General features: G+C 58.6%; 1 protein-coding gene across 1 annotated transcript; it reads left to right on the top strand.

Annotated features, from left to right (window-relative positions):
• Positions 1–815: 815 nt before the first annotated feature.
• On the top strand, positions 816–3,281 carry LOC136515150 (patellin-2-like). Its single transcript, XM_066508829.1, has 4 exons — positions 816–1,048; positions 1,131–1,702; positions 2,645–2,761; positions 2,839–3,281. The coding sequence occupies exons 1-4, from the start codon at positions 816–818 to the stop codon at positions 3,279–3,281; spliced, it is 1,365 nt and encodes a 454-aa protein (XP_066364926.1).
• Positions 3,282–13,247: the final 9,966 nt, after the last annotated feature.

Genomic DNA, 13,247 nt, shown 5'->3' on the forward strand with positions numbered 1-13,247 from the left:
GGAGCTGCCCAGAGAGGTGGAAGTACAACGTCCCAAGGGAGGATCAGCCCAAGCTGCAGCCACTTCTAGAGGGGCTAGAGAGGCTACGGGGCCATGGCCTTACCACGGCTGTGGTCGTGGTTGCCTTCCACCACCGGAGGGTGCTGCCGCTGATGGCTCGGCGGCGGCGCCTATTCAAGATGAGGCCGGGTGAGACCAATGAGGGCATCTGGATGTCCTCCTCCGCCCTTTCCGACGAGGAAATTCTTTGTCGGGTGGAGGAGATGGTGGAGGCAAAGCTGAGGGGCGGCAACCTGACCCCCATCGCGATGCGCCCGTCGCGGGGGTTCCTCTCGCTGGTAAGTCATGTGCCGCTGTAGCCCCTGAGCCTCCTCCATTTCTCCTTACTTCTCGTTCCCTTATGCGCGTTTGCCGTTCCTGCAGGGGATGAGGGACGTGCGCATCTCTCCACAGCCTGTTCCCGAGGACGTGAGGCGGCGGGCGATCAACCGGGCGCACACTGAGGCGCAAAAAAGCGGAAAGATGCCAAGGCGGTGAAGCGCACGAAGAAGATCCTCACGCGCGAGGAGCTGGACAAGCGCCGCCGTCAACAAAGGAAGGATGGCCTCCCGTTGGAGGAATCCCCATCGTCGTCGCTGTCGACGGATGCCTCGGACGGGGATGATGAGGGCGAGATTGGGCGGGGTCCCCTGGACCATCTCCCTGACATAGGGGAGACGGTGCTCAGGGCATCGGCTAGTAGCCCGGCGCTCTCAGGAGGAGGAGGAGAAGCAGACCCGGGGTCGGCAATTGCCCGCTCCAAGGCCAAGGCCGACATGCCCAAGGCATGGGCGTTGGGAAAATGCGCCGTTAGCCTAGTGGACTCGGCGGCGGTGGTGGAGCAAGTGGCGGCGGAGGTGACGCAACTACCCCCGCAGAGGACCGAGGGGGCGCCGAGGTCCGTTGAGGACCAACCGGCGCCGATGGACACGAAGGCCATGCCTCTGCCGCCACCACCGCCTTTGCGGACAAGGGTCGCCGTGGCAAAGCGGTTGCTGCCTCGCTCGAGGTAGGTGTATTTTTGGTGGGGTTACAGTGCCTTCCGTTTGTTCTTTTGTCTTGTGCTGACCCTGTGATCGTCTTGTCTTTAGCCGGAAGCGGCATGCGGAGGTGCCTACCTTGGCGCCCCTTAAAGCGCTCAAGGTTAACCCCAGCTCCACCGCCCACTGGGTGGCGGAGGCGCAAGCCGCCTTACAACGTGGCACATCGTCGGCGAGGGCCAACCCGAAGGAGCCGGCCACCCAAGGAGGGGCTGCCGAGGCGGCCCTGACACAGGAGGGGGAGGGAGCGCCTCCGCCCCGCGATGGCGAGGCCCGTGGGTCGGATGCGGCCAAGGTTCCCTTGGCCACCGAGACCACTGGGACCGAGGTCCCCGGGGTTTCACAGGCCGGGGCGACGGAGGCTGTGGCGCCCAGGACCATCGAGGCTGCTGCGGCGGGCACCGGAGTCCTCGCGACCGCTGAGGCCACGATGGCGGAGGCCGGAGCCCCCGAGACCACCGAGGCCACGATGGCGGAGGCCGGAGCCCCCGGGACCACCGAGGCCATGATGGCAGAGGCCGGAGCCCCCGGGACCACCGACGCTGACATGATCGTGGCGGGGCTGCCGGCCCAGGAAGTGGAGATGAAGGCGGCGGAGGCCTTGGCGGCACCCTTGGTTCAAGGCCCGCCGCCATTGCGGGAGAGCGCCCGGGAGGTGGAAGTTCTTCCGATCTCCTCCGACGATACTTCCTGGGCGCAGGAGATGGCCGGCGCCGAGGTGGCTGGTGTCGTGGAACAGCCGGTTCCAACCCCGGGCGAGGGAAGCTCAGCCCTCACGCGGGTGCGACCCGAGCCCTGCGGGTGGAACCACCCGCGTGTCCTGTGGCAAAGCCGGGATGATCCTAAGGCAGAGCCTCTATTTGCCCTCGAGGACGCGGCCGAGGGCGGTCACTGGGACATGTTCGAGCAGTACCGCCAACTGGCAGAGCGGTCTCTACGGACGGCGCTGTCCGTGGTGGCCAACGATTTGCCTGGAGTCGCCCAGGTTCATGCTTTCTTTTCCCATGCGGTGGTCTTTTTCCGAGTTTTCTTTGTAGGGATTGACCCCTGTTCTGCTTCCCCTAGGAGCTCGAGACCTGATCTCTTGGGAAGTCGGTCTTCCTCCACCGAGAGAGGGATGTCTGGGACCAGCTTCAGTGGTAGAAGGGCCTTCTTGCAGGCGCCAACAAGCTCCTGTTGGCGCGGAGCGCAGAGGTGGAGGACCTCCACCTTCATTGTGCCGACGCGAAGGTCGAGGTAGCCACGGTCTAGGAGCAGCTCGCCCCTCTGGCGGTGTGGGTCAAGGAGTTGGAGGAGGAGCTCACCCGTGCGGCCAGTGATCGGGATGCCTTCAGGTCTCGAGCCGTAGAAGCTACAGCCTTGGCCACGGCTCTTGCTGGGTAGCTAGGGGCGGAACAGAATGTGCGCCAGCTGACGAAAGGCGCTTTGGATGAGGCCCTTGCAGCGGCTGAGGCCTCACAAACCGAGGCTATGGTTTGGAGGGGAAAGGCCGAGGGTGAGTCCTAGTCCCTTCGTTTTATTCACTTTTTCTTATGTTCGTTCCCTAACTTCCTCGTGTGACGCAGAGCTAGGGAGTGAAGCTTCCAGGGTGGCTGAGGCTTCTTGGGTCGAGGCTCAGTGCCTGAAGGAGAAAGCTAAGGCCTTTCGGGTCGAGGCCCGACACTGGGAGCTTAGGGCCAAGGGTGAGTTCCATAGGCTTCCGTCCCTACTCAGCTTGTTTTTTCTCTCGCTCAACCCCATTTTGTTTTCTGTGGTGCAGAGTCGGAGGCGGAGGTCACCCGGGCGGCCGAGGCTTTCGTCATGGTGCAGACGGTGCTTGAGACCAAGATCAAGGAGCACAACGCGCTAAAGGGTGCCGCCCGTGCCGCCTACGAGGCCCTAGTGGTCGAGGGGGTTCAGTCAGGTAGCTCCCTTGGGAGCCGTTTGATTGCACTGAGCGGTCAAGTGCGTGAGCGGCTCCGAGGGGCGCTGCATACGGGCGTCAAACGCGCACTGGCTGTCATCGCCTCGCACTACGTCGGTGTTGACCTCCAAGCCATCAGCGATGGCTATGTCTTGCCTGATGATGACGATGATGTCGATGAGGTGGTGACGAAGCTATTGGAGGCGGCGGAAGGCCCAGGCACAGCGCTGGCAACGTTGTTTGAAGAGGAGGTGGTCCCTCCCCCACCATCTGCCGATGCCGGGGGTCCTGAGCCTTGACCTAGGCCCAAGTGGCCATGTAAATAGGATAGGAATTAACTATGTATCATAACGTTTGTCGACGTGGAGGCCTTTCTTTTGAAGTACTCGTGTTTCTTTAATCGTTCGTCTTGTATTTCCGAGCCTCTGCCCTCTTGCTGTCTCTGATCTGATTTCTTTGCAAAAAACCTCCTTGGAGCCTAAGCCGTCCCCTGGGCGAAAGGTGGTGAGGGAGCGCCGTAGCCCGGAGGCTTAGGCCGTCTTGCGACTCTACCGGCCTTCTGGTCCTGAGATAGGCTTTTGGACCTTGGGTTTTCCGTAACAGATTCGTCAGAGCGTGCTAGAGGGTTTGGCGTAGGAATTTTGTCGAAAAACGACTAAAGAATGGTGCGTGGGACTTAGGGGGAATCCCCCATCTAGCCCTCGAGGGAGATTTGGTTCTGCGGAGGTAGAGCCGAGTTTCCCTTATAGTGTCATCATATTGCCGAGACCCAAGATGGGTTCGGTGGGGTTCTCGAAAAGTTAGAACAACTAAAGAACGCTTTTCAATTGTATTCCGAGAAACAATATATACAATGCTTGGAATTTTAACGGTAAAAGCGACGTAGCTATTCTATATTCCAAGCGTTGCTGAAGATTTCGTCCTTTTCGTTGGCTAGCTTGTAGGTCCCGGGCTTCAGCACTTGGGCGATGATGTACGGTCCTTCCCATGGCGGGGTCAGCTTGTGGCGACCCTTGTTGCTCTGCGCCAGCCTCAACACCAGGTCGCCTACCTTCAAGTCACGCCTCCGGATGCGCCGGGCCTGATAGCATCGTAGGGTTTGCTGGTATTTAGCCGAGTGTAGCAGCGCAACGTCTCGGGCTTCCTCCAGTTGGTCGAGGGCGTCCTCTCGGGTGGTGCGGTTACTTTGTTCGTTATAGGCCTGTAGCCTTGGGGAGCCATATTCCAAGTTAGTGGGGAGGATGGCCTCGGCCCCATAGACTAGGAAGAAAGACGTGAACCCTGTGGCTCGGCTTGGAGTGTTCCTTAGGCTCTAGATGACCGATGGGAGTTCGGCAAGCCATTTCTTGCCAAACTTCTTCAACCGGTTGTAAATTCTTGGCTTGAGGCCTTGTAGGATCATGCCGTTGGCACGCTCTACTTGGCCGTTGGTCCTTGGGTGTCTTATGGCCGACCAGGCCACACGGATGTGGTGGTCATCGTAGAACGTCAAGAATTTTTTGCCGGTGAACTATGTCCTGTTGTCGGTGATGATTGTGTTAGGAACCCCAAACCTGTGGATAATGTCAGTGAAGAACAGCACTGCTTGCTCGGATTTGATTCGATTGATTGGATGAGCCTCGATCCATTTGGAGAACTTGTTGATTGATACCAGTAGATGGGTGTAGCCCTCGGGGGCCTTTTGCAGAGGCCCGACCATGTCGAGCCCCTATACGGTGAACGGCCACATGATGGGGATGGTTTGGAGGGCCAGGGCTAGGAGATGTGTCTGTCGAGCATAGTACTGGCATCCTTCACAGGAGCGTACTAGCTTGGTGGCGTCGGTGACCGCCGTCGGCCAGTAGAACCCTTGGCAGAAAGCATTTCCTACGAGCGTCCGAGGCGCCGCATGGTGCCCGCAGGCCCCTGCGTGCAAGTCCCAAAGCAGGGCTCGGCCTGCCTCGGCGGTGATGCATCGTTGGAGGACACCGGAGGGACTTCGCCTGTACAATTCGTCATTGTAGAGGACGTAAGTCTTGGCTCGGCGTGCAAGCCATCGGGCTTCGGTCCTGTCACTAGGAAGCTCCCCCGATCAAGCCAATCAAGGAACGGGATTCGCCAATCCGCTTCTTGGTCGGTCTGGGGAGGCTCGGTGTTGACTTCCATGACCTCGGGCTTGGTCGAGAGAGTCTCGGCAGCAAAGGGGGCATCGAGCCCCGTCGTGGGTTCGACAGGTGGGCCCTCCTCTGCTACCAAGGTGTAGTCAATGGAAGGTTTGTGGAGGTCCCTGGCAAAGATGTTCGGGGGGACCGGAGCCTGTGCCAAGGCCATCTTTGCTAGTTCATCGGTGGCCTCGTTGTACTTCTGCACGATGTGGTTTAGTTCGAGACCGTCGAACTTGTCTTCTAGGCGACGTACCAACTCACAGTAAGCCTCCATTTTGGGGTCGAGGCAGTTTGACTCCTTCATGACTTGATCGACGATGAGCTACGAGTCGCCCCGGACGTCGAGACGCCATACCCCAAGTTCGATGGCGACTTGCAAGCCATTGACGAGGGCCTCGTACTCGGCCACGTTGTTGGAGGCGGCGAAGTGGAGCCACACCATGTAGCGCATGTGTACTCCGAGGGGCGAGATGAAGAGGAGACCCGCGCCTGCCCCGGTCTTCATCAGAGACCCATCGAAGTACATGGTCCAGCATTCTGTCTGGACTTGAGCCGGTGGTAATTGGGTGTTGGTCCACTTAGCCACAAAATCGGCCAAGACCTAAGACTTAATCGCTTTCCGAGGCGCAAAAGTCAAGGCTTCCCCCATAAGCTTGACAGCCCACTTGGCTATCCTGCCAGAGGCTTCCTAGTTATGGACTATCTCTCCCAAGGGGAAGGATGATACCACGGTCACTGGGTGGGACTTGAAGTAGTGACGCAGCTTGCGCTGGGCTAGGACTACGGCGTAGACCAACTTCTGGATGTGGGGGTAGTGTGTTTTGGTCTCGGAGAGCACTTCGCTGATGAAGTAAATAGGTCGTTGGGTGGGTAGAGCATGCCCCTCTTCCTGCCTTTCTACTACTATGACAGCGCTGACCACTTGGGTCGTTGCGGCGACGTAGAGTAAGAGGGCCTCGCCCTGGCCGGGGGTACCAGGACAGGAGGATTAGTGAGCAGTGCTTTAAGCTTGGCGAGGGCTTCTTTGGCCTCGGGGGTCTAGAAAAAGCGTTTGGATTTTCTCAAGAGGCGATACAGAGGCAAGCCCTTTTCGCCGAGGCGCGAGATGAAGCGGCTCAGGGCCGCAAGACATCCCATGACCCTCTGTACTCCCTTGAGGTCTCTGATTGGTCCCATGCTGGTTATGGCCGAGACCTTCTCTAGGTTGGCTTTGATGCCGCGCTCCGAGACTATGAATCCCAAGAGCAGGCCTCGGGGGACCCCGAACACACACTTCTCGGGATTGAGCTTGATGCCCTTCTCTCTAAGGCATTTGAAGGCTATCTTCAAGTCGTTGACGAGATCTTCGGCCTTTCTGGACTTGACCACGATGTCGTCCACATAGGCCTCGATGGTTCACCCAATGTGGTTGCCAAAGACCTAGGTCATGCACCGCTAGTACGTGGCCCCCGCGTTTCTGAGGCCGAAAGGCATAGTCACGTAGCAGTACATGCCAAATGGGGTGATGAAAGAAGTCACAAGCTGGTTGGTCTCTTTCATCTTGATTTGATGGTAACTAGAATACGCATCAAGGAAAGACAGGGTCTCGCACCCCGCAGTGGAGTCAACGATCTAATCGATTCGGGGTAATGGGAAGGGAACTTTTGGACAGGCTTTATTCAAACCGGTGTAGTCTACACACATCCTCCATTTCCCATTTTTCTTCCTAACTAACACGGGGTTAGCCAACCACTCTAGGTGGGACACTTCCTTGATGAACCTGGCCGCCAAGAGTTTCTGCACCTCCTCGCCGATGGCCCTACGCTTTTCCTCGTCGAATCGGCGCAGGCGTTGCTTCACCGGTCTAGAGCCGGTTCGGATGTCCAAGGCATGCTCGGCGACCTCCCTCGGTATGCCCGACATGTCCAAGGGACTCCATGCAAACATGTTGGCATTCGCACGGAGGAAGTCAATGAGCATGGCCTCCTATTTGATGTCGAGGGTGGCGCGGATCCTTAGTGCCCGGTCGTCGGGGCAGGCGGGGTCGACCGGGACGAGCTTGATGGCCTCCGCGGGCTCGAACGCCCCCGCACGATGCTTGGAGTCAGGCACCTCGCCACTGAGTTGGTCAAGGTTGGCGATGGGGGTCTCGGCTTCCGCAAGAGCCTCGGCGTACTCGATGCACTCGACGTCGCAGTCGTATGCATGTTCGTACGTGGACTCAATCGTGATGATACCGCTGGGGCCTGGCATCTTGAGCTTGAGGTAGGTATAGTTGGGGACAACCATGAACTTGGCGTAGCACGGCCGTCCCAGGATGGCGTGGTAGGTTCCCCTGAACCCGACCACCTCAAAGGTAAGGACCTCCTTGCGGTAGTTGGAGGGGGTGCCGAAGCAGACGGGAAGGTCGATGCGCCCGAGGGGTCACGTGCGTTTCCCTGGCACGATGCCGTGGAAAGGTGCGGCGTCGCCTTGGAGCCTCGACCGGTCTATCTCCAAGAGCTCTAGGGTGTTGGCGTAGAGGATATTGAGGCCGCTGCCTCCGTCCATCAACACCTTGGTGAGTCGGGTGTTGCCGATGATTGGGTCGACAACAAGTGGGTACTGCCCGGGATTCGGAACATGGTTGGGGTGGTCATCTCGATCAAAGGTGATCACCTCCCAAGACCAGTCAAGGTACTGGGGAGTGGCCACCTTGACCGAGAAGACCTCTCGGTGTTCCCTCTTTCGCTACCGTGCCGTAAGGCACGCCGAGGGTCCGCCGAAGATCATGAAGGCATTGTGTACCTCGGGGAACCCGTCGTCCTTGTCATCGTCTCGGTCGCCAGCGCCCTTCTGCTTGGTGTCATCATCGGGGAGCCCAAGCCTGGCATAGTAACGTCGTAGCATGGAGCAATCCTCGAGGGCGTGCTTTACCAGACCTTGGTGGTAAGGGCAGGGTTTCTTAAGCATGTCGTCGAAAGGTCTGGGGCCCCTGGGGCCTCGGGGTTTCTTATGTTCTGCGGCCGTGACCAGATCAGCCTCGAGGACAGCCCGCTTCCCCTGGCGATCCTTCTTCTTTCTTTTGGGGAGGCAGGGAACCGAGGCCTTGTGGGCCTCATCCCTCCGCTTCCCCTTGGCGTCGTTCTCGGGGAAGATGGCCCCTACAGCCTCTTCGCCTGAGGCGAAGTTGGTGGCGATGTCGAGGAGCGTGGCAGCCGAGCGCGGCACATTCTAGCCTAATTCTCGGACCAAGTCTCGATAGGTGGTGCCAGAGAGAAAAGCCTGGACGATCTCTGAATCACCGACGCTGGGCAACTCGGTGCACTGTTTAGAGAAGCACCGGATGAAGTCTCGGAGAGACTCGTCTGGTTTCTGGCGACAGCTCTTAAGGTCCTAGGAGTTTCCAGGGCGCACATATGTGCCCTGGAAATTCCTGACGAAGATCCTAACCAAGTCACGCCAGTCGTGGATCTGAGAGGGAGGAAGGTGCTCGAGCTAGGCTCGCGCCGAATTTGACAAGAGCAAGGGGAGGTTGCGGATGATGAGCAGGTCATCGTCCGCGCCGCCTAGCTGACAAGCCAGGCGGTAATCGGCGAGCCAAAGCTCGGGGTTGGTCTCGCTGCTATACTTTGTGAGGTTGGCTGGCTAGCGAAACCGGGCTAGAAACTGAGCGTTGTGGATGGCTTTGCTAAAGACTCGAGGGCCGGGCGGGTCGGGAGAAGGACTACGGTCCTCCTCGCTGTCGTAGCGGCCGCCCTGATGTGGATGGTAGCCTTGGGCAGGCCCTTCACTGTCGTGGCATCGTCGTCGGCCGACCACCTCATGGTCACCCTGCGCCTCGCGTTGGTTATCAAGGCGGTCATGGACCAGGGGGACCCTATTGATTGCCGGCACCCGAGCGGGCTCGGGACGAATCGAGGCCTCCCTATCCTGCCGATGTGGTGCTGAGGGGAGGTCTGAGACGGCTCCACGCCACCGGGAGGCGGAACTCTTGGCCTGCTGCACCACGGCGGTCTCGAGGAGATCCTAGAGCTCACCGCGAACCCGTCGTCCTTCCGTGGTGGAGGGCTCGGGCATCGCGCGCACTAGCATCGCCGCAGCCACGACATTCTGGCTAGCACGATTAAAGATTGGGGGACGATCGTCCCCTTCATCGTCGTTGATGCGGTGGTGCACGTCGCGAGCTCGTCGCCGGGCTCCTCTGCCGTCACCATGGCCTTGCTCCTCCTACTCGAGAGTGCTTCAGAGCTGTTGCAGAAGGAGTCGATCTTGCTTGACCTTGGCTTGAAGCTCGCGAAGTTGCTCTAGGTCCGGGCGTCGAAATTGTCTGATCACAAGGTTCTCGTTCCGTGCTGCCGGTGGGACAATGCGTGAAGGCGTGGCATCGCCTGTTCCCTGATGAAGCGGTGTGCGGTTGCCTACCCCCTCATCCTCGTCGCCCGTGCTTGGCTTCCCAAGTCCGATGTGGAAGCACTCACGAGTGGGATCGTAAGTATCTTCATCGTCGGAATCGGAGTAGCCAATGCAATAGTCACTTGCGGCCAAGAAGTGGCGCATGGTTTCGCGGTCGTGGAGGTCGGAGACATCCGCTCTGGCCCATGCCTCATCCTCCTCTGAGTAGTCGGCGTGGGTGTGGGTCGACGCGGTGGTGTCGAAGTTGAGAGCGAAGCGCTGGCGGCGCTCTGAGAGATCCGTGTGAGTGGAAGCGTAGGCGTAAGCATAAGAGGCGGCGGCATTTCTCAACCCGAAGGGGTATAGAGAAGGTGTCATCACCAGGCTCTGCTCCGCCGGAGTTGGTTCCTCAAAGAGTGGTGGAGCGAAGCTTGATGTCGGGGCGTCGCCGGGTGCCACCGGCGTTTTTTCCTTATCCAGGCTTAGGCTAGACAGGTCCCCAATCGGGGACCTTGCTCCAACAGCTGGTCGTAGGATACCGGCGGAGAGTGGCGAGTCGCCCTGGGTTCGCGTAGCATCGAGGTGATCCTGCTCGCGTCGTGCCCGGCGAGCGCAGCGAGAGCGGCCGCCCGGGCGCCGCCTGCGCCTGGACTGTCGGTGCGCGATGTCGTCGTCGACAGGCGGGGTTCGGGGTGTGAGGAGTACCATGTCATACTCGTGCCCTAGAGACATGAACTCTAGGTTCCCAAACCAGACCACCGTGCCGAGACGTAGTGGGTGTACGGGGTCTGCCATCCAGAAGTTGTTGGGATGACAAAGCTGACACGCAGAGGCCCCTACCTAGCGCGCCAACTATCGGTGTTTTGGACCGGGGGATCCTCAACCAACCAGTGAATTTATGCTGCGTGTTCCCAATCCTGGATAGTGATGCAAAGAGACACAAGGCTTATACTAGTTTAGGCAATTGGTGCCCTACGTCCAGTCTGAGGGATCGATCTTGTATTCCTCGCACCGAAGTGCTTGTAGTAGGGGGTTACAAGCCAGGTGAGAGAGGGAACTAGTCCTAGGTCTCGGCGAGGAGTGATGTGGCTGCTTGAGACGTTGCTCTCAGGTGGTAGGGAAGTGTGCGTGTTACAGGGTGTTGTTCTTCGTGTGTCCCTCTCTCCCCTGAAATGGCCCAAGTCCTTTCCTTTTATAGTCTGAAGGGAGGACAAGGGTAGTACATGTGCTAACTATACGGCGTCGTGCGAACAGAGGCGGCGTGTCCGAGCCCTATAGCCTGTTCCTATGGCGGTGTGGTCATCGGAGTGGTCCGTCCTTGGAGCGCTGGGGCGACGTGCTGGTCACATCCGATCCTGTGCGTCATGGGAGCTCCAAGGCTGCCTTAGAGCAAGTGCGGCGGTCAGCATGCGGGTCGCTGTGGATTGACTACGTGTGAGGTCGAGGCTCGGTTGGTGCCGAGGCCAAACCGCGGTGGGGGGTCTCGGCAGACGTGAATCCCGAGATAGCCAAGACCCTGGCATAGAGTGCTGAGGCCCGGAGGGAGCGGTCGATCTGGTACACTGGTTCGGAGGCGATGATGACCCAGGCCAGGCTTTCCATACCGCGTTGTCTTCGGGGCGGGGATTGCGGGACACAGTGTAGTGCGGGCGCTGATTGTGGGCACAACGCCAGAATACAGTGGCCGGTAATCCCCGCCATGCCCTGTCTCAGCCGGTATGGCGCTGATGCGACTTCTTGTCCTGTCGGCCACTCCGCGGTGTCGAGCCGTCATCCGGCTGAGATTGCGGGAGTGGTTGACGCATTAATGGGATGTGACATGCTGTTGGGAAGACCGATCAAGGCGGGAGCGACGGGTTGTTGACAAGCCAGCCTCGAGCGATATGGAGGATAGCTATCTCATTCGAGGCTGTACGTATGGGGCCTCGGGCGAGACGGAGATTGGGCTCCCTCTCGCGAGAGGCCTCGCGTGAGGCGGAGATTCCATCAGGGTGTCAAGACCTCCAGTGTGAGGCCTCAGGCGAGGCGGAGAGCCGGTGGGCTTGGTCAGGGCTGGTGGTGAACCCATGGCTTACCTTCTAGCTTTGTAGTTGCTGGGATTTAAGTGAATCTTTTGGTGTACGCTCAGGGTACCCCGTTTTATGGTACCCAACAACGCTAGGATGGAGGCATACTGTCAAGAAGTCCGATGACTAGAGGACAGATTCGACGGCCTCGAACTCAATCACATCCCAAGGCGCCTCAACGAAGCAGCCGACACGCTCGTGAAAGCAGCGTCCGACCGAGAGCCAGTCCCGATAGGCGTCTTTACCAGCGATCAACACAAACCCTCGGTACGCTACACAGGGTCAGAACAAGCCGACGATGGCCCATCTAGTCTGACCCCAGGGGCCGATCTGCCAACTGCTCCGCCCGACCCCGAGGTTATGGAGCTTGAAGAGAACCCAGTAGCGGAGTCCAACCCTCCCGATGACTGGAGAATGCTTTACCTTGACTACCTCCTCCACGACATACTACCAGCAGACAAGACGGAAGCCCGACGGCTCGCGCGACATGCCAAATCCTTCGTTCTTGTAGAGGGCGAACTGTACAAACGGAGTCACGTCGGTATTCTACAACTCTGTATCCCTGGTGAATAGGGGAAGCTCCTACTGGGCGACATCCATGGTGGAATCTGCGGTCATCATGCCGCACCAAGAACCTTGGTGGGAAATGCATTCCGATAAGGCTTTTACTGGCCCACCGCGGTAGCCGTTGCCGAGTAAATTGTACGCACCTACGAAGGGTGTCAGTACTACGCTCGGCAAACACACCTCCCGGCCCAGGCACTCTAGATGATCCCCCATCATGTGGCCCTTCATGGTTTGGGGGCTTGACCTGTTTGGGCCACTCAAAAAGGCGCTCGGGGGCTTCACCCACCTGCTTGTCACCATAGACAAGTTTACAAAATGGATTGAAGCTCGACCAATATCCACGATCAAATCTGAGCAGGCTGTGCTATTCTTCCTCGACATCATCCATTGCTTTGGAGTACCGAATTCCATCATCACAGACAATGGCACGCAGTTCACTGGCAGGAAATTCGTTCGATTCTGTGATGAACAAGACATCCGGATCGATTGGGCAGCCGTCGCACACCCCCAGATGAATGGGCAGGTCGAGCGCGCAAACGGCATGCACCTCCAAGGCCTCAAACCCAGAATTTTCAACCAGTTGAACAAGTTCAGCGCGCGCTGGCTCGCTGAGCTCTCAGCTGTGCTCTGGAGCCTAAGGACAACTCCTAGCCGAGCCACTGGCTACACACCCTTCTTCATGGTCTACGGTTCCGAGGCCGTTCTCCTAATGGACCTTGACTATGGAGCACCAAGAATCAGAGCATATGATGAATAGGGGGCCGAGGCATCCCACCAAGACACCATGGACCAGCTAGATGAAGCCCGCGACATCGCCCTCCTCCGTTCAGCTAAGTATCAGTAGGCGTTGTGACGGTACCATAGCCATCGGGTATGGGGTCGAGCCTTCAACGTCAGGGACCTCATCCTCCGCCTTGTGCAGAGCAACAAGGACCGCCACAAACTCTCCCCGCCCTGGGAAGGGCCCTACGTCGTCGTGGAAGTACTTCGCTTGGGCGCCTACAGGTTGAAAACCATCAATGGCGAGGTCTTCACCAACGCCTGGAACATTGAGCAGCTACGTCATTTTTACCCTTAAAATAAGCGTACACTCTTCCTTATTAGTTTTTGTCATTACAAAACCTCGATCCTTAGT

This window comes from Miscanthus floridulus, chromosome 17 (assembly GCF_019320115.1).
Source record: "Miscanthus floridulus cultivar M001 chromosome 17, ASM1932011v1, whole genome shotgun sequence".
NCBI lineage: Eukaryota > Viridiplantae > Streptophyta > Magnoliopsida > Poales > Poaceae > Miscanthus > Miscanthus floridulus.

Excerpts from the sequence above, each read along its gene's own strand:
- LOC136515150 (XM_066508829.1), top strand. The coding sequence starts at position 816 with ATGCCCAAGGCATGGGCGTTGGGAAAATGCGCCGTTAGCCTAGTGGAC. Across the intron at positions 1,049-1,130 it reads CGGTTGCTGCCTCGCTCGAG|CCGGAAGCGGCATGCGGAGG; the intron begins GTAGGTGTATTT and ends TCTTGTCTTTAG. Across the intron at positions 1,703-2,644 it reads GGCGGCACCCTTGGTTCAAG|AGCTAGGGAGTGAAGCTTCC; the intron begins GCCCGCCGCCAT and ends CGTGTGACGCAG.